At 34.4% G+C, this 26030-nt stretch overlaps 1 protein-coding gene across 2 annotated transcripts in view; it reads left to right on the plus strand.

The window, feature by feature from the left end:
- FAM184A (family with sequence similarity 184 member A) overlaps nt 1-26030 on the plus strand; it is a 63236-nt gene that overhangs the window by 22463 nt on the left and 14743 nt on the right. For both annotated transcript variants that reach the window (XM_004940268.5, XM_040698630.2), the window contains exons 5-11: nt 481-678; nt 2369-2491; nt 6763-6924; nt 9456-9577; nt 9761-9911; nt 22991-23203; nt 24083-24236. In XM_004940268.5, the coding sequence (XP_004940325.1) occupies nt 481-678; nt 2369-2491; nt 6763-6924; nt 9456-9577; nt 9761-9911; nt 22991-23203; nt 24083-24236 (1123 nt within the window). The remainder of the gene's footprint in view (nt 1-480; nt 679-2368; nt 2492-6762; nt 6925-9455; nt 9578-9760; nt 9912-22990; nt 23204-24082; nt 24237-26030) is intronic.

Genomic DNA, 26030 nt, shown 5'->3' on the forward strand with positions numbered 1-26030 from the left:
ACTGTAAAGTGAGAAAAGAGGGAAGTTAGGTTAGATACTGTTCATATTCCTTCAGATATCTTAAAAACATCATCATTTTACTTACTATGATAAGCACAGATACCTAATATCAGAAGTGTCTTTTAGAGAGAAAGGTGAAGTGGTTAAATAACAACTTAAAAAAGATTCTCTGAAGAATTTTCTGCAGACTTGATACCTGATTGCTCTTTCTTCAGATTGAACAGTACAAAACCCAAATTTTAATACAGATATTATTGTTTTGCCTGGATATACTTAAACTGCTTCTTTGCTTGCTTACTGAATGAATAAGTGTTTAGTGTTTGCACAGTTTTCTGTATGTGAAAGTTTTTTGTAGATTTGCATTATCAGTAAAGTTTTATGTATTTCCTCTTAGTTTCCCCCTACATTTCTCTTTGCACTGTGATGGGATTTTGTTACCCTTGAATACAAATGATTTTTTTTTTCCTCTGTCTTTTATAGAAAGTAAATGAAGCAAGGGAGACGCAGCGTGAATATTATGAGAAGGAATTGGTAAAACTGCAAGCAAGATTAGAAGGAGAGGCTGCACAGTTGAAAGAGGCTCATTCAAAAACTTTAGAAGAACTGGCATGGAAACACCATACTGCAATCGAGGCTGCACACAGCAATGCTAATAAGGATAAGAAAAAACTGCAGATGGTAGGTTTGTTTTCTTTGAATAATCAAATAAATTCAAAAAATACAGATGGTATAATTTGAGCCCTGTAGTGCATCATTTTGTTGAATGGCAAATTTTATCTGCAGATTTGCTGAACCATTCTGAAGAAAGTGCTCAGCCTTTTTTAAAGTAACATATATCTTACAAAACAACAACAGAAAACTCATGCTCTTCTCTTTATAAAAGAGAAGAATTCTCAACTCAAAACAAGTTGTTTTGTAATGAAGACTACTACTTTCTAATTTAATAGGTGTGTTTTTCCAGTTCTTGTGGCCCATGAATGGTTGATATATCACGCAAGATCAGTTTTTCAGCATCTTGAAACTGAAAGGCTTGCTGCTGTCATAGAATTGGCCTTTTGGGATAAGAGCAAAATGTTTTTGCTGTAGTCACTGATGCTTAGGGAAGGTAATTTACTGAGGGACACTGCGACACTCTTGCCTTTTGTAATTAAATTAGCTTTCAGTATGTAATAGTCTTTCCATATGACTGATTAAAATATTTGAACTTTTGATGTTATTGTAGAACACGTTTGCATCAATGATGTTTTTATTAATTTACTTCATTATGTCTTGGCTACCTTACAAAACATTGTTTTGAAGAATTAGTTAGTAAAAGTAACGTAGACAGTAAAACAGAAGTCATCAAAAAATAGTTGTTCTTAAGTCATTAAGTTAGATGTGTTCTCTATTTTAACTATAAATGTGAGAATTGTGAAACTTGATTCTGGTCAGGGGAAGTTAACTTACGTAGGGATGTCAGGGTCTAGATCTCAATAAATCTTAATCACTGTACTGTCTCCTCTGTGAAATATATGTTCTGAATCACATTTTGGGGGTTTTGAGTAATTCACTAGAGAAACAGGTGGTCTCAGATGGTGCGAAGTGGTTGAGCCAGTAGTGGCATAGATTCTTACCTTAGAGTCTTGTATTACCTGGCTCTGGAGCACCTTACTTGGCAACCTTAATCGTCTACAAGATGACTTGGTGGTGTAATGAGTTATGTATTATGTTCAATTGAAATACCTAATAAGCTGTTAATTATAGCATACTCCAGTCTAAATGTCTTGTGACTGAAAATTCATTCTGATTTTAATAAAGTAAATCTGAAAAATAAAATTACATTTTTCTTTCAGCCAAAAGCTTCCAACAAAGACATGGACAGTGTAAGCCCACGTAAGAGAAAAATAACTCATCCAACAGAGTTGTTTTCAGAACTCTGCTGTTAATACTTTTTTTCATTCAAGTTTTGTAGAGCTATCTGATTATTTGCATATAGCTGAAATTGAAAACAAGATTGCTGATTTCTTTCGATTCTATATAAAATTTATTTTAATTGCAGAGCTGACAGAAGGCAGAACTGTGAAAGTAAGTAGCTGTAGTTTTAATGATTTTTCTAATGATGTGCAAAGTGAAAGTAGTAATTGAGAAGGAAGTCCTGCATAACTTTATTTTGTGATTAATCAAGGATGTTAGATGACAAACTGAAAAATTAATACCTCCATGTTAATTGGCCATAAGTGTTCATGTTTTAACACTTGAAGAAAATGACAATTCCTGCTTGAGATAAGGAATATTGCTTATGCCAGGAAGAAGAGTTGTCATGTGATGTACTTTTTTTATAATCTTACTGCAGGTGTGTTTAATATTTTTTTCATCCTTATTTCTGAAGGAGTTAGAGCAGCAGTTTGAGAAGGAGAAACTGCATTTGGAGGATGACAAGAATCAGCTTCGACAGCAGCTGGAAAACCTGAGGGAAGAACTGACAACAAAACTGACTTCTGCCAATCAGGAGGCAAGAGTCAACTTAATTGTATTAGCTACCATTTCTGTGCTTGAGATTGCATTTAATCAATAATGATCTTGTACTCAGTTCATGCTTAGAGTCTAGTACAAAGCCAGGACTACACTGTTCAGTCTGTGAAGTGCATTAGTTCTATTAAAAGTGGAATATTCTTCAAGCATGGTAAGTTACTTGACTGCTTCTGAGCGATGGATTAATTGTCTTTTCCAAAAACATCAAAGCAAAAAAAGTATATTAAAAACATTGACAAGAACAGCCTTGCTTGTCTAAACTCTGCTTATCTTCTCATTAGATATTTAGATCTCTACACAAAGCATGTCAAGAGAAAGAGGGGGAGGGAAATATATTTTTGTTTAAAGCCATATTGGTTAATAATTAGCACACAGTAAATTTTAGTCAACTCCCTGGCTTCATACATAGGTTTCTTCAAAAGTACTGCCTCCTATTTGTTACAGTGGATACTACAGCAGCTACCAAGAGCACAATAAAGCTGTTTGATAGAGCAAATTCTCAACTACAAAATGCTTTTTTTCAGCATCGTAACCATCAATAGCTATGCAAGTTACTTTTGGAGTAGCATCTCCTGTATTTCCAACAAAAGATTATATGCCATTCTTGCTTATAAGGAGACAAATTATTTACAGTGTACTAATATATTGATACATGCAGTCTAGGTTAAATGTATTCTCAAAACACTTTTAGTTTTGAGTTTAAAATACATTAAAACCTGCTAGTTTAAACCGTTCTTTAAGCTCTTATGTAATTGTTTGGGGTTTTTTTAATGATTAATGGATGAATATCCTTGAAATACGTCCTATCGATATCAAAGCATTAGTCTGTTCTTTGGAACTTTTGCCTTGTTTTCACTTCATTGTTCAGTAGACCATACATGATTTTCTTGTGTGCTTTAAAACAGACTTGAATTTAAGCATGAATTTAAGTACTTCTTTGCAGTAGTACATATTCTGTACCATACTAGATCTGCATGTAGCAGGTGTTTTTCTAATTCTTTTGGCTTGCAACTTGTACAAACATTAAACTCTCTTCAGAAGAAAACTTCTGAAAGTGTACATATAATATATTTTGGAAGTCATTATCTTCAGAGTTAGCAGTAGTGATGCTAAGTCAGTTGTGAGACCTCGTTAAACAGTGGACTCCTTGGTAGCTGTGATTCTCTTTGCCAATACTTCAGATGTTGGAAAATGTACTAATTGAAGCTGGAACTGCACTGGCTCTGTTTGACAGTATGCTTGCCTACATTTAAATTGATGGAAATACAATGCATTTGTTACATGTGAGCTAAGCAGTCATACATTCATTTCAAAAGTTGCATCTCGGAAAAAAGGTCAGCATGCTGAGTACAAAAAACCAACACATAAGCATAGCTGAAGAATAGGCAACTCTAATATAAACCAAAATAGGAAATTAGCGCCATCTGCTATTTAATAGTATAACATACACATTCTTATGCTAGCATAAATGTAATATAGTATATTTTGAATGTTAGGAGAATGAAAAAAAGTGTGCAGAAATTAAATTCAGGGTGGTCTGTAAATCCACTCTGTAAACAGAGGCAATGTGGTTTTTTTTCTTACTATATTTATCTGAAACACATGAGCCAAGTACTTCACAGATTTAGTTCTCTGTTGACAATTGAAAGCAGCTTCACAGACCTGAAAAAAACTTTAGTGAAATGTCTAGCATGCCTTTAGCTCAGCTCTTATGTTTCTGCTGCTTCTTCCACTTTTGTTTTGTTTTGTTTTTAAAGTTACAGATTATGTTTAAGAGTAAGTATGTATTTATCCCTTTCTGTGGAGGTTAACTTGGTTCTGGCTTCTTTACTGAAAAGGCTGGTTTTGAACCTTTGCCATTCCATTTTCTTTTTTTGACAGACATTTTTAGTAGCAGCTTTCTTAGCCAGAGTATGAGGAAAGTGCAAGCCTCGTTAGGACAATTCCTAAAATCGACCTACTTAAGAAAAGTATTATCTTAAATGCTTGCCTGAGATTTTTTTTGACAGTTCTGATAAGTCAAGATGCCAACTTTTTCATGTCCTAGGATGAGTTTCCCTTTTTATTTTTTTTTTTTACCTTTTTAGTTTTTCCATTTACTTATTACTTCTATTTTTATTTTCTCTTCCTTTCACCTTTGACCAGTCAAGACCTTTTGGCAAGTCTGGTTCCTTTTAGGTATTGGCCATCTTTATACAAAAGGATTTCTGGTGATGTTAGTATGGGTCATTTTAAATAGTCATCAGCAATGCATTGTTATTAGTGGACTAGGTCCAAACCTGATGAATGGCATAATTACATAAGATTTTCTTATCCTTTAGATCTGTAGGACTGTTGTTAATTTTTACTGCAAGTGATGTGCTACTGCCAAGTACATAATGATGTATCCCAGGGATCTCTTAGGAGATGCCCTCTTAGGAGCAGTTTTTCATGTAGGGATTCTCCTCTAAGTAGCAGTGCTTTGTAGGGAATTACTAGTATGCATATAATGAGAAGGATCCTATAGGTAAGTGCTTAAAATGATATTAGCTTTTCCTCTAACACCTGTCATGCCAAAGCAATGTGGGATTCCTTGCTGACAAGAAAGGAGTAGTCCCTCTTCAACATTTTATGGGATTGCTTACAGTGGGAGAGAGTTCTAGGGGGGTGTGTGTGTGTGTGTGTGTTTAAAGTAGCTAATAGTAATTGCATGTAATTTTGTTGACATACAGAAACAGTAGTTAATATTGCTTGTTCGTACTCAGAAACCAAAAGTTAGTCTTTTAAGACAGTTGTACCTTAACACTTATGTCAACAAAAAGACAGTGATAGGCTATTACTTCTCTAAAATCTTAAATTCCCTTTAGCTGTTGTTCTTTGGTCTTTTGGGCCTGCTATTATTCCATTTTTTCAGCCTGCACATTTTAAAACTTTTTCCCTTTTTTTTTATATCTAGTACAGTCTCTAAAGCAAGCTTAATTGCTAATCTTAAAGCAAAGAAAGTATAGTATTGTTTTACAGATGGGGAGCTGAGGAACAGTCAGCCAAACATGAAAGTATTGTTATGAGTAGTTAGGAATATGGTACCTTAATCACATACTTTGAGAGACACAAGGGATATGACATGTCTACTGGCTCTTCTGTGCAAGATGACAGGTTGTGACTCCACATGCCTCAGTATCATTTCTTAGTTACTCTTCGGTGGACCTTGTACAGAGCCTGTGATTTCTCACCAGCACTCTGTGCAAGAACTTCTAACACCAAACTTTGGAGGACTAGAGTAATCACTAACAGCATAACTACTATTACCATTGCAGATACTGTGCGTAGATCACTAGCAGTAATAGTAACAAATGAAAATGCTGTGGAAAACAATACCACAGATTAAGCCAAAATTCTGGCTGCAATATAAGAATGATAATTTTATCAGAGAACATCCAAAGGAGATCTACAAAGATGGTGAAGGCTTTAGCAGGCAAGATGTATGAGGTGATGCTGAGGTCTCTTGGTTTGCTCAACCCCGAGAAGAGGAGGCTAAGAGGAGGCCTTATGGCAGCCTGCAGTTCCTCGGAGGGGGAGGAGAGGGGCAGCGCTGAGCTCTGCTCTCTGGTGACAGGGAATGGCGTTGAGCTGCATCAGGGGAGGATCAGGTTGAGGACTGGGGAAAGGTTCTTCCCCAGAATTTGTTTGGGCATGGGCACAGGCTTCCCAGGGTAGTTGTCACAGCCTTAAACCTGCTGGAGTTCATGAAGATTGAACAATGCTCTCAGACATAGAGTTTGAATTTTGGGTGGTCCTGTGTGGAGTCAGGAATTGAGCTCCATGATCCTTGTGGATCACTTCCAACTTGATTCTGTGTCTCTGTGATCACGTTACAGATATTAGGTTGAGCTTTAAGTGGACTAACTTGTGGACAATCTGAAGATAATCATAAATCCTGGCACAAGTTTATATATTTCAAAATAGTGTTCCTTGTGATTTTAATTTGCATAAATTGTACTTTCTCACAGTGAAAAAACTGATTCAGAACTTTTGTGTAACCTCGTTCCTTGTTTAATGTTTCAAATCCTTTTATCCTTGTATAATTTGTTTAACTTACAGTATATTACAGTAATTTAGCTTTAATACACAAAGATTGAGTGGTATTAGAATAGACAGGCTGTGCAAAGAAAAAAAATTGAATTAGAAATTGATAGACAAAAATGAAACCAAGTTGACTTGACTGTTACAGTAACTATGTAATTAGCTTTTTTAAAAAATTATATATTGTAGGTGTGTCGTCTGCAAGATCTTGTACGAAAAAGTGAACAAGGCCTTGGTACTGCAGAAGGACATATCTCCAGTCTTCAAGAAGCTCAGGAAATACTCCAGAAAGAACTAGAGTTAACTAGAGCAAGACTGCGAGAGACCACAGATTCACTGTATAATGTTGAGGTAACCGTAATGTTGGAGAATAAATTGTGTGAAATACGATTACAGTGATTTCAGTCTTTTATTAAAATGGCAAGATGTTATAATGTATACATTATTGAAGGAGATTTATATGGTTTCATTTAAAGACAGTTTTCTGTTTTAATTCGAAGCTGAGATAAAAAAAAAATCTGAAAATCTTTTTTTTAAAGAATAATTCTAATGTTTGATAAGTATTGCTGCAAACACATTTTTTATAGTTAATATAACTGTAGCACTTTTTTTTTGTAGTTAATATAAACTCTAGCTGCCGAAGTATACCTGTGCAAAATATATCCAGAGTCGAATTTTTTAGAGATTTGAGTGAATGTAAGAATTTCATGAGAATGTGAAAAGGATTGTGTTAAACCACTGCTATTCCAGACAATAGATGTTAAACAAGACACAGAATGAGACTCCAGTTATAGAATTAATTGAAAAGTTTGTTGGTTTTTTTTTGTTTGGTTGGTTTGTTGGTTTTGTCTTTCCCTAGAGGTCTTGCATCATACCACATTTACCCCAGATAATGGTTAGATTTTATTTTGGGCTCAGATTTCAGAAGGTCCTTAAGAATAGTTTAGAGATATATGCTATGATACTTTAGAAGATGACAGGCTTACATCCAGAAAATGTGACCTCTTTACACAAAACAACTCATTTGCCTGAGCATAAATATCAATTTTGTCAACTTAGTAGCTTGTCTGGCTTCTGACCTTTGTTCCAGAGATGAAAAGGTCTTACTAGTCCCACTATTTGTCAGCTCACTGTAGTATCTTATACACCTGAGACATTTAAATCTTTATCAATATTTCTTCTGCTGTGTAATAATTAGAAATTAGTTCCACTTTTATTTCCAGTGAGAAAACGAGGAGGGAGGAGGACGTTTTTGTCTGTTTGTTTTTGTTTCTAGCAGAATTTAAGCTGTAGCTATTTTTCCATGCCTATGTACTGTCTAAATAAGGTGTAGAGCTTCTACACCCACAAGACAATCTCAGAAAATAGTAAAACAAACATGACTTAGCACGCTTGAACAAATCTTTTTAAATGCACCAGACTCTAAAGAACTGAACTCCAGGTGGTATGGCTATCTTCACCTACACTATTCCTCATTAAAATCACAATAAAATGAGATGTAAGGTTACACTGTGAGGATTATTATTATTACATTCTAAGGAAGAAAATCTGTGATATGAATGTAAAGTTCTGAAACTATGTTAATCCATTAGTAACTCATCAACTTTAATACTAACTATATTTTTTTCTCAATAAGTGAAGAACATTTACAAGGTCACAGCAAACATTTGAAGTATTTGCCCAGAGAGGTTGTGGATGTCCCATCCATCTGTGGAGGGTCACGTTGGATGTGGCTCTGGGCAGCCTGGTCTAGCGACTGGCAACCCTGCCATGGCAGGGGGGTTGAAATTAGATGATCTTTGAGGTCCTTTTCAACCCAGGCCATTCTATAATTCTATAAGTAGAGTAGCAAATATTTAAGAAAAAGATCCCTGAGTCTGATTTCATAACTGGTGTTATTTTCTTCGAAGAAAGAGCTTGAAGCAGGATATTGTTCTGTTTTAGTTTTTTGTTGTTGTTGTTCTTTTTTATTGTGTGTGTGTTTTATGGGTGCTTTTTTTTCAGCTGTGGTAATTGGATGTGCAACTTCTTACAAGTTTATTACTTCCTCCTTTTTTTTATTATTTCTTTTAAGTTCTTCTCTCTTCACTTATTGGAGCATATGAATATTCGTATATTTGCAGTAAATGTAAATGTTTACTGGCAAAACATTTTTCTTAAGAGATCTTTAAAACTGTAAATGAAAAAATACTACAGAAAAATTCTCTTTTGGAAAAAAAAATGATTAACGTGTAGATGGCCATGTTTGCTTCTCATGAATGAAGCAAGCATTGCTGAGAGATATTCTTGTAAGCATGAATCTTGGTAGTATGTAATACAATTTAAAATGGTAAAATTTGAGCAGAAATTGATAGAAGAGTTTTTTGAGTTTTTTTCTGTATTCAGACTGTGTTCCTGCTAGTTGAGAAATAAAAAGACACATAAACTGTATCTAATCCAGATTGTTCAAAGTTTGTAATTCAGATACTAATTGCTGATTTTTTTAAAAAAAAACAACAAAGCAACCAAAAAAACTGAGAAGAAACCTGATTGACCTGCTCAAATTTTGATGTTGGTCTTGCACTGATTAGAGCTGGAAGACCTCTTGAGTCTTCTAACAAATTGTTCTGTGATTTATTATAGCTGTATTGGAAAATATTACTTCAAAAATGACTTATGAGAAAATTCCTTTTTATTGCTTTTTAAAGGAAATATGTTCCAAAAGTATGCAATGGAAATAAAGGCATTAATCAGAAGGTACTTACTGAAAAAGTAATAGTCCGAGGTTTGTAAGCCAATTGTAACTGAAGTCTGTGTTACAAATATATAAATGTAAGGTTTGAAATATTTTTTTTTTTTTTTTTGCTGCTGATCAGTCTCTATTGTGAAGTTTGTGTTTGCAGGGAGAACTAGATCAGGAGAGACAACAGCACGAGGTAATGATTGCTGCCATGAGAGAAGAAGAAAAGTTCAAAGTTGACAGAATGGCTCGTGACTTGGAAATTAAATGGACAGAAAATCTTCGGCAAGTATTGATTTTTGTATTTATTTCTTATATAAGGAATAAAAGTATGTATTATGTGCAAATGTAATGGCAAATGAAAAGCAAAACAAAGCTTTTTGTTATTATCTAAGCTTTTCCAATTGTTGCTGAACTCTTATTTCTTTTTCATTCATCGCATTTTAGTTATTTGACCTTTACTTTTAGACAGGAATGTAATAAGCTTCGTGAAGAGCTTAGGCTTCAGCATGAAGAGGATAAGAAGGCAGCTATGACTCAACTATTGCAGCTTAAAGAACGTGAAAAAAATGCAGCCAGGGATGGATGGCAAAAAAAAGTTGAAGATCTTTTAGACCAGGTAATATGGTCTCTTTGAGAATTTCAAGGTCGTTACAATTTAGTTACTTTATTACCAATTAGCTATTTGAAATTAGTTGTAGCATATGTCTTTGAAAAGTAGTTTCTTACCATAATGATTTTTAAAGCCTAATAATTATTGAACACTACAAGTAATATATGAAGGTATCTTAAAATTGTACTAATGTCCTTCTTCATGCTAAATGTGAATAAAACTTTTGCAGATTTTCTTGGGGTAGTTGGCATCTCACCTCTTCACTGTAAGATTTTTTTTTTTTAATTGTCTCTCTGCTCACTTTTATTTATGAAAGCTAATACTTTAGACTTGATGCTTTCCCATATCTTTACGATAAAGAAAATGTACAGGTCACTGAAAAATCAAAACATCCCTCAGCTAGTATGATATGTTTATTACAATTGTATCTTGAGTAATTTTCTCCATGAGGGTACAAACTGATATAGTAAACTTGCAGTAGTTTTAACATACTTTTAAAATCTTATATTTTCCTTTGAAAAATACCATAATAGATCTCACCTACATCTTTAGAATGGAAAATGTTACAAATGAACAAGTTTTTCTGTATGTGGAAGAAATTTTGGAATCAAAAGTCTCAGGAAGCTAACTGTTACAAGAACTTTACTGGAGAGTTTGTGAAGGAAGAGATGAACTGCATTTGTAAAATAATTTATTTTTTAAATTCCTTTCACTGTACCAAAAACTTGCACCATTCATGAGCAGTGTGTCTTTGGAGGACTAACAAGTAACAAAAGCAAGAGAGACTTCAGTTGTATTTTTAATCAAACTTGCTTTTCCGTGTCAGTGTTTGGGTTGGATAGTTATTTCATAAAGACTGAAAGATTATTGTTGATGGTGGTACAGAATTAAGTTTTACATTTGTAAGAGTTTACATTTAATCAGTTTCTACACTTTATCCATTACTTCTGGAAGGGAGAGGATTTCAGACTCTAGTGTCTAAGGTAGCTCTTAAGAGAAATAGATATGTAGTAAGTTCCTCTTGGTTGCCATACGCAAAAGGTAGTTGCACTGAGTTGAATTATAGAATCATAGACTTAATGAGGTTGGAATAGACCTCAGGAAGTCATGTAGTCCTATCTCTTCAAATCAGAGTCATCGTTCAATTTGACAAGATGGTTAGGGCTTTTTCCAGCCAGGTCTTGATCACCACCACGCATGAAGACTCTATAGCCCTTCTGAATATTCTGGTCTAGTGCTTAATTATCTTCACAGTGATTATTTTTTTTTCCTTATATTTAATCAGAACCTCCTCTGTTTCAGTTCATGATTGTTGTCTCTCATTTTCCTGTTGTACATTGCTGTAAAGCAGTTGGTTCCATTTTCTAGCTAACCTGGTACTGGAAGTATATTAAGTCTCCCCTTAGCCTGTTCTTCTTCAGACTGAAGAAACCTAGTTCCCTTGCCCTGTTCTTGCAGTATGCATGCTCCAGTACCAGCCATCTTCATCTTCATAGTGGCTCCCTTCTGAACGTCTTCAAGTTTATCAGCATTACAAGGGCAAGCAAAGCTGAATGAACTAGAGGATGAGAGAGTGTGCTCCCTCCAAGTGAAATGCATCAAATGCCATGTTAAGGGAACTGATTACTTCCCTGAAACTACTGGTTGTTGCTACAGCCCAGTATGCTGCTGGCATTCGTTGCTGCCAGAGACAATTGCTGATTCATGTTTAGCCTACCATTAACTGGATTATATGCAGCAGAGCTGTGAAACACTATGTACCAGTGCAGAGGTTTAGTCCATCCCAGGGGAAGGACTTTGCATTTGTTCTTGTTGAATTTCATGAGTTTCCTATTGGCTCATAACTTTAACTGATGTACACCACTCTGGATAGTAGTCTTGCCTTTCGGTGTATTTTGTCCCATCCTCCCTGCTAGCACCCCCCAATTTGCTGTCATCCACAAATTCATTTAGGATACTTCCTGTCTCCTCCTTCAGAGCACTGAGGCACTTTAAAAAATAAAATAATAATTAAAAAATCCTTACAAATTCTACTTGTAAAAATGTTTCAAGTAGAGTACCATTGACTATTGCTCTTTGAACTTTGTATGCCAGTCTGTTCTCATCCATCTGGCTGTCCACCCATATGAACTGTGCTACAGCTGGACACAAGAGTGTTAAAAATCTTGGTACGATCAAGGTTACAGGCATCCTCTGTTTTCTCTTTATCCACATATGTAATCACTTCATCATGGGAAAAAAAAAAAATCAAAGATAGCATTTTCAGTGTGGAAAAGAGTGGGGGATTTTTAGTACACATTTCATAACATAGAGTTGACTATAGGTTTTGGCTGCATTAATCTAGAACGATATTGTTCTGCATTGGACCCACTTCAACACTTCAAAAACTTTTGCAATAAGCTCACTTTAGAGAGCCCCAGAGAGTTTATAGTTTAGTTTAGACAGACTGGAGGCAATACTGAAATGAGATTCTTCTTTTACATGTACATGTGTGTATAAAGTCAGTGGTATTAGGAAGAATCCCGATTTTTCAGTTTAATTTTGTCAAAAGAATGTTTTTTCATGTCAGTTTCCTTTCAAAGTGCTAAGTAAAACACTCTAAGATACTGTAAATTTGTTATACGTGGTTCCAGTCTTCATTAGTTGGAAGATGCATTTACAACTCATCTGAAAATCATGAGATCCATATAATTTCTGGGAAGAGAGCATAGTTCTGACTCATCGTTCTGTAGTTTGGACTTTTACACCTGAAGCACTGCTCTGGTCCATACCAGCAGTACTGTACTATCATTTATCAAAATAATACATGAGCAAAGGCTCGTGCTCTCTACAAAATCATTTGTAAACTACTTACTGGGCAGAAAATATGGTCTGTGCTCTTTATATTGAGAAAGTATCTAGATCTTGACCTTCTGTTGTATAAATGCTGTTCAGAAAGGTTTAATTCATAAATTAATTGCTCATCAGTATATTGTAGTAGAAGGCATTTCAGAAGAATCTAATAAACATTATTTGGGGGAAGGAGGGAATTGTAACAAATTACTTCTAGACAAAAATGAGATAATGTTATATTTGATAGATATAACCCAAGTTTAAAGGACTTAAGTATTAGTTTTCACAGATTGTTTCACACTGAACATCGTATTTTATCAGTGATAATACTGTGCTTTTTACTCTAGAAAATACTGTGTTGCTTCCTAAGCTGATTATATGTTTTCAATTCTATGGGTACATTGTAGAAAAACTGTATAGAATATGCCTTCTTAGGGATACTCCTGATTGGTGCCAGAATAATAAATGAAAAGACACAGTTATCAATGGCAACAATATAAAATAAAATAAAATCCAACAATATGTGACCATAAAATATGCTAGGTTTTCTTTTATTATGTTACACCAGTTGCCAAATTTCTACCTTCTACTAGTTGTTGCCTATTTGGTAGATGAAATCTAGCTTTTACATCAAGCAAGATGATATTTTTGCTTTTATGTCATTACTGCCTAAGTAGTCTTTCCTAGAATGCATGTAGGTTTATTGGTTTTATAACAGTAGAGTTTTGTTATGAGTAAAATAATTCCCTTGAGAGCAAATGCTTTTCAGCTGATCAAATGCTTAAATGCATTTTTGCCAGCTGTATAACCTCACTTACCATCTACAGTTAGATTTGTGGTTGATAGACACTGATCCAGTTAACCTATCTTGTGTGTAGCTCTCATCTCTGATATGAGAAATGGTGATAAAAAGCATAAAAAGAAAGTGCTTTTTATTTTTTCCCCTGTAAATTTTACCTAAGTACTTCCATATCAATCCACATAGGAGTTCCTTCATGAAATATGTAAGAAATTCAGATGTGCTAGTTGTTTTCCATTTTTCTTAGCTGTGGAATGCACTTTTAACGTTTTAATTCTTAAGAGGGCTTCACCATGAACAAAATGAAAGGAATTTTCTTTTTTAAAGCATGAGTGTGTTCTCTGTTCTGCTGCTTCATGTTCTGCAACCATCAATTCTGAGGAGAACTTAAATGCACATGTTAAGACATGCATATTCTTATATATTTCTTGTTGTGATAAGTGTTTCTTTCTGTAAACTGAATTGAGTGTTGATTGTGGATTATCTTTTCTGTATTTCAGCAAATATTGTTTTTTATGACTTCTTTACTTTTCAGTAAAACACTTGTTCAGTAAGATAAAAGAAACTCTGTCAGCTTTTTTTTCCCAGTTCCTTAGATATTTTCATACTATTGCCTGTCAAGTATTAATGTGAAATTCTTATTTCTAACTTCGTCAACTTTTTGCACACAAAGATACCATCATTTTTAAATGGATATAAGAGTGCAGTTATGGAAATAAGAGTGAGAATGGACAAAAGTATACTACATACACTTTGGTTTGGTAGCCCTTTATTATTTATTTTTTTCTGCTGCAAGTTGAAACTGATTTTGAAAACTATTTTGAAAAGATAGTGGAAATTTTCCATCGAGAGTTTGTTTCTATTATGGTGAGATTTACTCTTTAAGCAATCTCAAAGCAAGCATAAAATTATTGATATCAAAATACAAATGTTTCTTTTTGATAGAGATCTTATTCAAACTAGAATTTTCAGAAAATTTCAAGCTCATTCACAGAGTCTTGAAAACAAGCCACCAAAAATATTCTTGTTCAGAAAATAGAATGCTGTAGAAAAGTTGTAAAGCTCCTATGGACATCTATACATGACCAGTCTTCTACCTGAGGGCATTAGGTCTTTATTTGCCTGTGTTCAGAGACCATGTGCCCACATCAGCAAAATCAGGAAATGCTAATTTCTTTCCTCAGCACAAGGATTAATGGCTTGTTCTACGGTCTGGGTAATCCTTGGTTTAGAAGATTTGCTGTCAAATGGATGCTGGAAATTTCTACTAGAGAAAACCTGCATATACTTATATTTCCATTTCCGGAAAGAAGGGAGATTAACTTTTAGCACAGGATCATTATACCCTGCTTCCTTTTACTTGATCTTGTCATGAGCACACTGGGTAAAGGCTTGTCTGTCAGAATCAAGAAGGATGTAAATTTCAAGCAACTTGTCCATCCTAACTGTCATCATTCTTGTTTTTGGTAATACTGGTAAGGCTAATATGACATCTAGTGGATGCTTAAGTGTCTTCCCATAGGGTTTCTGGGAAAGATTTGAAATGTACTTAGAAATAGGAAATGTGAAAATCCGTAAGAATAAAAAAAGAAGTTACACTAAGGAGGGGACTTGAAATGCAGGTCAGAGTAAGGTTCTGTGTCTCTTCTCTTCTCTGTAGATATTTTTGTCCAAAGGGGCAAAGCTTTCTGCAGCTTTTGCAAACTCGCCACAAGTGACTACAGCTCTGAATACAGTGGTCTTAAAGGGACTGTGCTTCAGTTCCTTTGGGATTTATTGAGAATATGAATAATCTTGTAATTCAGAGTCACTGCAGCCTTCAGAGGACCATCTGTTGTGGGTATTTCCCTGTTTCATGACTGTCTGCACTTCTTAATAAGACAGCTCCCTTGTTCTAGACTCCATGTTCTGTACAGAGATATGATCCTGGAGATAGTTTTTTTTCTAAAGCTTGGACAATAAAACAAATACATGAGATGCAGCCAGCTGTACCATCTATTTTTCTGAGCTTTTAGCTATGGTGTTTATTTTATTCTTCGTTTAAAAGATTCTGAATTTAATGTGGGAAATTCATTAAAGACAGTATAAAATTAAGAGGTATGATACAGACCAAAAAATCCCAGAACAAATCAAGAGTTTTCAAAGTATTTTCACTGGGGTGCAGTAGGAATACTAATAGACATTAACTTTGTTTCTCTGTTTTAGAACAAATGTGTTAGGATTCATTTTGATCTCTTTTGGTCTCCGTTTAATTTTGTCTCCCATGATGTTGTGTTTAGTTAAATTAAAAAATGCACCTCGTTTGATGCGTTAAACAGTGATGCCATCATATCCAAATTTCTGTCTTATCATAAACTTTTAAGTGGAATGTAACGTTATCAGTTTTTGTTTGGAAGCATTTGAGTTAGTAAATCTGGAGGAGACTAAAAGACTTTTTAATTCTACTGTCAGTGGATGAAAAGAACATTAAATTCTTAGTACAGTACATAATTAACGATGCATGAGTAAGAAAAGAATTTAGTTTGATGCTTGACATTTACACTTCAAAAACTGATAAGCAGAAATCTAAACCAAATCCAACAGTAAAACCATTTTCCAGATAAAAATTTTACTTCATAACTATATTTTCTTTATATATGAAGTATATTACTTCATAACTATACTTTCCCTCAATGAAAGGCCAAGACTGCCAACAGTCTAGTTTTAAAGCATTACTCTTAGCTTAACTGTTTGCTCTAGAAGATAATTGATCATGTATTTGCAGAATATTGGTAAACATCTCCATGATCCCTTCAAGCCCAGTGACTGCTGAAATAACTTTTGGATAGGCTCGAAAACAGTGAAAATAGCAGATGCTAGGAGTAGTGTTTACTACCGTTATAATTTATAGTTGGATAAAATGGACTTATGCCAAAAGTCCATTCATCTTCTTCAGTAGACATCTTAAACTAGTTTGATTTACTAACACCAGATGGATGCACATAGGTTTTCCTCTTCAGAAAGGTTAGCAGCATTTATCAGAGGTCATTCTTAAAATAATGTATACATATGGTAATCTTGATCTACTTTGATAAAACAGATGAAGTTAGATCTTTTCCACCCACTTTCAGGCATTAGTACATCAACAACTGTTGGTGGCAGTATTTTTGAAATCTCAGTAAACCCCATACCAAAGTCAGATCTTGGCATGAGTTGACACCAAAATATCTGTAGTAAGTACAGCAAGAAAGAGAGTTACATAACTCATCTTTGAATGACATGAAGACTGATGTTGAATGTTAGTGTTAAGCCTTTTTAATGTGGTTAAAGGTAATTTTTAGCGAATAAAAGCAATGTAATGAGAGAATTTCCACACACACAGTAAACTAATGTCTTACGAGAAATAGTACAACTGAATTAAAAGTGAAAATGTCAGTGGTGCAATAAAGTTCACTTCTTGAAGAAAGTACTACAGTATGATCACCCTGGAACAGTCGTCATGGAAGACCAGCAACTGTTCATTTCAGTAAGCAAGTATGTGACAAATTTAAGTATTGAACTTAACTGGAGAGTTTTACTCCAAAACTTTCACCAAAAATTCATTTTTCTTCCATCTGTTTCCAGACCTAAGACTTAGAAAGTTGGTGAAATCACATGTATTAAAATGGTTAGCCCGAGATGTTCTGTCCGTCATAAGGCCATTTTGTCAGCAGAGCAAGACTAGTTTTTTTCTTGGTGAAAGAAATCTGATGTTTTGTGAGCAGCAGGGGCAGTTCTCACTTTCTTCAATGTTCTATTCATATGTTCTTATTCATAGAACTCAGACGTTCAAAAAGATATTTTTACTTGCAATTTACTTGTACACTACTAACCTTTCTACACTAGTGCCTAGATGAGTCAGTCAAAATTAAGTCCTAAATGTTTTGGAAACTGAATGTTTAATTAGTAAAGAATAATTCCTGCTCTTAAGAGCTTCTAACTTTAATAGAATTGAAAAATTGTTAGGTCTATTGAGATCGGCGCTGGTAACATTATTTGTTGAAATCTGAGCTATTATGTTTTCTTGTCTACTTGAGTATTATGCCCTCTAGTGGACAAGACGACAGACTAGACTTGATTAGAAAATTGTTGCCTGTAACTCTCTCACAAACTTAATAAAATAATTGTGGATTTTCCACTATCATGTATTTCTACGTTATTCCAATTTGTAGATTCAAGAAAAGGAAAATATTTTCTTCTTTTTGTATCTGGACAAAGTAATGCCTAAAAGTTCCCAAGCGAAGTCTTCCAAGCTGGTGTAAAAATACTGTAAAAATACCTGCTGTCTCCTTAAGAAAGCAGTCTTCTTGACTGACCTGTGCCAAAAGGGAAATTGGTCATGTTGGATTTAAAATTGCTCTCACTTCATTTCTGATGATTCTGTTGTGCGTGCGTGCCTATCTACATAATTCATGTTTATGTATAAACACACATGCAATTATATATGTTTACATATGAAGGATGTATATGATTCATATCATCAGTAATATTACATATAGAACATCTAATTGGTGATCTATTTTTATTTTTGTTTTTCATTAGTAATCAGGATCAGTGTAAGCTGGTCATACGTGGTGGACCTATCATTTTCCTATAGGTTTAAAAAAAATATATTTTATTTATACATTTCATTCTGAATTTTTTTTAAATATTAGTATGCCTTCATTACAGACTAAAATAGTTTTCTGCCTCTTAGCAGTGGAATCTGATCTTTAGTAGTACACTTAATATACGTATGATTTCAGAGACACAGCTGATTGTTGGTTGAACCTATATATAATATCTTTTCTTATAGTAAAGCAAATTGATGTGCTTAATGGTTTCTTCCCAGAATTATTTGCCATAAAGGAGAAAACAGTTGGACAATTTCTAAAATGTTCAGTTGAATAATACAGGAGTATAATGTACTATTACGTTGAAGAGTTAATGCTATCCTGTATGTTCATACAGTAACAGAGGAAAATACTTCATTCTGTTAGGTATTCAGTACTTCATATGTGAAGTCAAGGCAACTTATTCATTTAAATTTTTTCCAAATAGTTTTCAATTTATTTTTCCCTGGTCATACTATAATTAATATTCTATGTTTTACTCTCCCTTCCTTATCCCTTTTTCTTTTACTTAGTTGATTTCTGAATGTTTCCCTTTATTCCTGTGATCTTTTCTTCATAGCGGCATTGTCTCGGTGAAGCTTTGCATAAATCTATCAGCAATGTAAGTGATTTGCACTTACAACTTGTAAATAGGGCATGTTTGCACTAATAAATTTGCATATCCTGTATTATTGCTTTAAAGCTTTTAGCTTGTGAAATAGAATATTTAATAATTTCAGAGAGGAGAACATGTTTGCTGCTAGACATCAAAAGCTTGTGTTCTGCATCCACTCATCTATGCCATCTGTGTAAATGTATCTATCACTGGACATCAAATATTATATACATGCTCATAACATAAGCAACGTTTTTGTGTCATCATTAACGCAAGCAAGCTTGTGGGCAGTGCAAATGTGTATAGCAGAGCTTTCTGCAAAGCATGAGATCGATGTATTATAATTTGCAGTCTTGCAGTATGAGTTATAAATATAGCCAGAATATTCTTATATTCTTTCTTTCTATTTTTATTTCTTAAACTCTTAACAGTATTTTTAATATGCTGAAAACCTTAGATAAAAGTATGGAAAGTTTAGAGAATAGCGTTCAGTTTTTCTTTTGAATCTTCTACATAAGACTATATAGACATGCAAAGAGACACACTGATAACTAAAAAAAATTAAGCGTATCAGTATATGTATAATATATCCAAAATAACATGTAAAATTATGTACTCTTCTTAAAATAACTTAAAAAAAAAAAAAAAAAAAAAAAAAACTTGTTGTATTAGAATGGTAGGCTAATCTGACTTGGTTGTTAGTCACTTAAACCTTTTTGTCCTAAATTTATTATGTAGTCTACTGGCACAAATAAGTTAATATCTAGTGAAGCCTATTTCAGGCTGTGGTTTTGCAGTCACTTTAATCTGATGGAAGTCCAAACTGTTCATAGGAAGGATGTTCTTCTAAAATGGCTTCCCAGCCACATGTCAGACTTCTACCAGACATCTCATTTAAACTGTTTCATACATTTCCAAGAAAGAAATGACTTTCCTTGCTTAAAAGGTTTGTAAGTGTTGCAGTAAGAATTATGGACCAGGGTCCTATGTAAGTGAGAGATTTAACTTCAAGCCAAAAACATGTTTATTTTTGTCATCTTCATAAAAGCCCATACAAATTTGACTAAGATATCAAATTGTAGTCCATTCCATTTGAATGTTATCATGAAAGGCTTTTTAGAGTGACATTCTTCTATTACTTGAGGTTCTGCAGGACTGAGCAGGGCTTCCCATAGAATTATACCCCCTCATATCCATCATATGGACATAAACTGGAGCATAGAAAGTTCCACACCAATATGCGAAAGATCTTCACAGTGAGGGTGACGGAGCACTGGAACAGGCTGCCCAGAGAGGTTGTGGAGTCTCCTTCTCTGGAGATATTCAAGACCTGTCTGTACGCCTACCTGTGCAGCTTGCTGTAGAGAGCCTGCTTTGGCAACAGGCTTGGACTCAATGATCTCTAGAGGTCCCTTCCAACCCCTACAGTGATCATGTAAGGGGCAGATATGTGGTGAAAGCAATAAGAGTGGACAGAATGTCTGTCTAGTATCTCAGTGTTTCTGTCACAGGCACTCAAAGGAAGATTATCTGAGTGAAAATGGTGGGATTTTCTTTGTATAAGATTTCTGAGCAGTAATTTGTATATAAAGTTCCCAACTAGTGCTAAATTGGACTGAATCATCTCTTAAGGCTGTCCAATCCTTACTGCTCATTCTGATCATTCTGAAAATGGAGTTAGAAAGAAGAGTAAAGGAAGAAAAGAAGCAGGGTAGAGATACTGGCATATTGAATGGATTTAAAATGAGAAGTAGATGAGCTAGGACCAAGTTGTAATAGTGATCTTATGCAAACAAACAAATAAAAAAAACATCATGAGAGACTACAACTAGGAAGAGGTAATCTAAATAAGCACAGAAGTTATTCCATGGCGAAAGGGAAAAACAGACCTTTAGACAGGGTGCAAGTTCTGCTAGGTGTAGTGTTGTGGAGAAAGAGGAAATAAAGGCAAGGCTTACAGATGGACCCGGATAGGTATGAGGTTGCAGAAAGATGGGGAAAGAGACAAGGGCCCAACCATTAATGTTTTGTGAGTAAGAATAGATAAGGATGTGAAGAAGTCAAAGAAGAGTTTAGATAAGGTAGATGTTATTCCCTTTCCTTTGGAGAAGGAGAGCAATCAGTAGCCCGTTGCAATACTAAGCTATAATACACGTGTAAAAAGGTATGATAGGCCATGCAGGCAGGAATGTGGAGCAGATTGACCACATCAGTGGAGTGAAGCTCTAGAGTTGAAGAGTACCACGTGTAGTTGCATTATTGGCCTGTCTGACCAGCACAGCAGCTGTAGCTGTAGTGTGCTGCAAGGAGTCAGCTGAGCAGTGGTGAGGCTTTTGATCAAATTAGAACTCCATGACATAGGAGGGAAGTTTTTGCATAGATAAGAAACAGGCTGAAAGATGGAAATTAAATTCAGCATTGCCACGGCAAAGTTAGATAACCAGAAGAATTTTACTGATGTTCAATAAAAGAAAAAGTAAAAAATAAAGCAAGGTGGCAAGTTTGCAGTTTCTACAAAGTTTTTTAGGATAGGAAGGAATTTGTCTAAAAAATGCTTCTTTGGGTTTAAGAAATAATGAGGAATGGGGGTAGACTTTGGAGTCAAGATCCCTACATTTATTCCTTGGCCTTTTGTTTTTTCCTGATAAACCAGGACCGGATGTTTCTGGAAGGAGAATAGTAGATTAGAAAAACCTCTGACTTACAATTTGTGTGTGACGTTTATATTTAATATTCTCAGTAAAAGGCTTTGCATGTGTAGTTAAGATTACAGAATGCAGTATCGACCTTCACTATATCCCTTCACTTATAGTTAATTTCCTTCAAAGTTATCTGAAGTAAAATACTATGGATACAGTTTACATGGAAGCTAGTGTATATATATCCAGATACAAAGACCTGAGGAATTCGAAGTGCAAGTAGCTGTGGTTGTTTCATTCAAATTAATTTGCGTGTTTTGCTTTGGTGCTTATTTTACTTTAAATGTAGCTTCATGCTTCTAAATATGCTTAAGCTGTTGCCTTCTGAAAAAAAAACATGTTCGATAATGCTCATGCTGCAAGTTGTCCCTGATATGCTATTTAAATTTATGTTAATTGGTGAATTTTAATGTTCTGTAAATCAATAAATTGATTTGCAATGCCTTTATTAATTTGTCAAAATTATTTGTAAGATACACTGATTCAAATGACACTATCAGACTTTTCATTTGTAATAAATTTGACGTAATTCTGAGGCTTGAAAAAAATCCTTACTAATTCAAATTTTGTCATGTGACAATTTTATTTTCCCTTCGAGTCACTGCAACAAAAATCATTTTTAGTAAAATCTTGTTTTCAGGATTTGAGGATGTATCTTTCTTGCTGCCTCTGACAATGATAGAGTTTTACTGTTTTCAGTCTGAGAAGATGATCTCTGATGTGAAGAACAGAGCATAAAAATATTACAAAAAAGAAAATGGGACTTTTTCAAAGAGTGCAGTGTGCTATAATGTCTTAAGATTCTTGTTCAATGAAAAACATCATTTGCAATAATCATTAGTAATACTCATGTAAGAAGATGAGTATTTGTGACTCAAACTGCTTTGGTGTTAGTTAAAAACCAGCAGAAAAAATCACTTTTTTTTGTACTACCGAGCTAACAACAATAGAAAAAGGATCCATCAAGTTGCAGTATTTTACTTGTCATGTGGAGTCCTAATCCAGCATGTCTGTTAAACTCAAAAAGACACCAGTAAAGTAAGACTATACCATATCAAAAGTTAAATATATATATATATATATATATATATCAATCTATATGTCACAAACTGTACTCCTCTACGAACTGCAGGATTTTCCATACAGAATTGATGTAGTCTTGATATGAAGAGTAGCTTATTCTAACAGAGACATTTGATTTTGGACCTTGATAGTGTCATTTTTATTGCTCTTTATACAAAACTTAGAATTAAATTTCAGTTAATTTGGCTTAGAACAATTGCATTATAGGTTGTACAGTAGTATCAATATATCAATGTCATGATCCTTAAGGAGCTACTTACGTGTTTGAGTTATATCTCAGGGATATAACCATTACAAGAAATCCAGTGGATGACTGCTTGTCCCTTGTAGTTAATATTCTGGTTAACTTTGAAGTGTTTTCTTTTTTTTCTTTTTTTTTTTTGTCTGTTTATTTAGTTTAGTTCAGTTTAGATTTAATGACTAATATTTGCTGTTCTGTGGACTAGATCTCCTTGCTCAAGCAGAATCTGGAGATGCAGCTTTCCCAGTCACAGAGCTCTTTACAACAGCTGCAAGCCCAGTTCAGTCAGGAGCGTCAGAGGCTGACTCAGGAGATCCAGGAATTAGAAGAAGAGCATCAACAAAGGCATAAGTCGCTTCAGGAAGCTCATATCCTTGCCTTTCAAAATATGGAAGAAACAAAAGAACAAGAACAAAAGGCATGTTAATATGGATATTCCTTATTGTGTATAAAATGTTGCCAATTTAGTAACTTAGATATGCATGGAAAATTAGTAAATAAAAGTATTTTCAAAGCTACTAAATTTCCTTTTCAGATTATGAGTCTTACGGTAACATTATTGTCCAGTTAAATCTGATAAGGACATACTTAAAGTCAGCTCTAATACTGGCATTATTTCACATCTTGCTTTATACTCTAGCAGCTTGTTGATAGTTATATAATTATACATATTTCTGTATGCACTCACCTTTATGTGTATATATAGTATATATGTGTGTGTAAATATATAATTATTACCAACACATACATTTCTTAACAGTACTTTGAGACTGTCATCTGTTGTATTCTGGGTTTGATTTGAAAGAGGCTTATTTTTATTTGTTATTATATTTATCAAGTTCTGTGTGTGCTTTCTGGTGTTTCCTGATGACTGACTCATTTTCTAACGTATTCTATATTTTTATTGTGTTAGAAATTGTGTGAACTGTTTTGCAACTTGCAAGATAATTTTCATCTCCTTTGTTTCTTCATCTCTGCATTTTGTTCAAACTTTCACTTAAACAAAATATCTTAGGTGTGACATTGTTCTGGAAGTGAAATTATCTTGCAACATAGTGCTATAGACTGCATATCTGCTTTATTTTTTAGTTCAGATCTGGAGTGTACCTTCGCAATGAATTTCCTAGTTGTCTGCACCCAATGCTGGATAACTTAGTGAGAGAAGAAACTATGAGCAACATCAGTGCCTTTTTTTAATAGTTCCTAGAGTTATGACAGTACTTGTTAATTTATTGTCTAATATTTTATAATTCCCGAGGCTACTATAGAATTAATCCTGACCATTTGGATTTTGTAGGAATTAGAAGAACGTTTACAACAAAAGCATTCAGAAGAACTTCAGGCACTGAAAGAAACACACAAACAAGCCATGGAAGGTTTCAAATTGGAGATGGAACAGGAGCTTCAGACTCTGCGTTTTGAACTGGAGGATGAAGGAAAAGCTATGTTAGGTACACTTTTTTCAAACTTGCAGTTGGATCTGAAAATATTATTTCTACTCTTACAAATATTTACTCAAGCACGCACATGCACAGACCTACCTGTAAATGTGTATATGTGTATGTAATATTACTGTAGTGCCATTCAGTTTTGATGTAATTGTTCCTCTTAAAATCAGTATAAGCTTTAACAGGTAAGTCAGACTTGTTCACTTTTGAATATCTTGCTGTTAATTTCTTTTTGAAGGATCAGGCAACTGAATTTCATGATACATGTTTTAGAAAATAAAAGGAATAAAATGACAGGGTGGTTGCGTGGATTTCTGTGTGCGCTGACTTTTAGGAGTATGAACCCTAACACTCCATCTCTGAAGTAAGGAAATACTTGGGCGACACATTGATTAGTGATTTCATTGATACATTGAATTTAAAATCAGATGGTATTTTGTACTACAGGAAGAAACTGAAATGTGCTTGGAAGGATGCAATGCTTCAGCCAGTTTAAGGAATATGAAACAATCAATAAGACAAAACCATAGGAAAAGAGTGTTTGTTCCTTGTTTATTTTCTCAATAATGTAAATGAACTGCTATTTTTTGTTCCAGAAATGAAACAGAGTTTTCACGAGCAGGTTATGTTTGAACACACAATCTCAATCTTACAATATGCAAGATAGATGTACATAGATGATAATGTAATAAGAAAACGAAAAGAGGTAACGGTACCATACTTTTTACTCCACAGCACTTGAATACTTCTGCATAGTTTTGCATTTTTTGATAGATCTATAATTTAAGAAGTCTCCCCTGCCACACATACATGCACGCACACTTCTGCTAACAAAACAGCACACATCAGTTTTGGAAAGGAAAGGAATTGGAATGAGGCAAGGACCTGGTTGGACAAACTTCAGGAGTTTCACATGTAAAGGTTTTATGGAGGAAAATAGATGTCTATGAGACTTAAAAGATTAAAGGTTACTAATGGTGTATAACATAAAATGGTGAGGGTGGAAAAATTTGGGAAGAAATTTTATGATATTTAGAAGGGATGGCATGATACTGAGCATCAATATGAAAGACAAAAAGACTCCTGTGCAAGGTAGGAAACATGGAAGGGAAGACAAAGAGGATGTCTGCTGTGGCATTTTAGTAGTCTGGCATGTAGAAATGACAAGGCTAGTGTGGAAAAAGAAAAAAAGATTGCATCACTGCAAATAGGAGATAAGTGTACAGAAATTATTTTCCTTTTCACAAAGGAAGGAAAAGTAAAATTTTAGAAACACTGCAGAGAAAAAGTAAAGACGTTATATGCATGCATAGATTTTTTAATTATTATTTATTTCTCAACGGCAGCCAAAAACAGGATATATAAGCTGTAAAATAATTAAATATATGTAGAAAGATAGGTGTTTCAAAGGACTATGACATTTCACTGATGTTTTCTGTCTAACCCCAGCTTTCTCTGACATAACACTGACAATCAGTTATCACTAGGAATGCTGTGGGTTTTTTCTTTTTTTTTTTTTCTTTCTTTTTTTTTTTGTGGTTAGCTACAAACAATTCTCCTCTGAGAAATGAAAATCTTATCTTGTACAGTGCACATCAGAATGCAATTTCATTCCTGACAGGAGAGCTTGTCTGCATTGCCAGAAATCTATCTTCTTTTACTAGTTCAGCATCTTTTCTACTTCATTTACCAAGCACTAGATGAAGTACTAGATCAGGTTGCCTGGGGCCACGTCCATCCTGGCCTTGAACACCTTCAGGGACATGGCATCTGCATGTCTATGAACTGTGCTTCCAA

This window comes from Gallus gallus, chromosome 3, assembly GCF_016699485.2.
Source record: "Gallus gallus isolate bGalGal1 chromosome 3, bGalGal1.mat.broiler.GRCg7b, whole genome shotgun sequence".
NCBI classification, from domain to species: domain Eukaryota; kingdom Metazoa; phylum Chordata; class Aves; order Galliformes; family Phasianidae; genus Gallus; species Gallus gallus.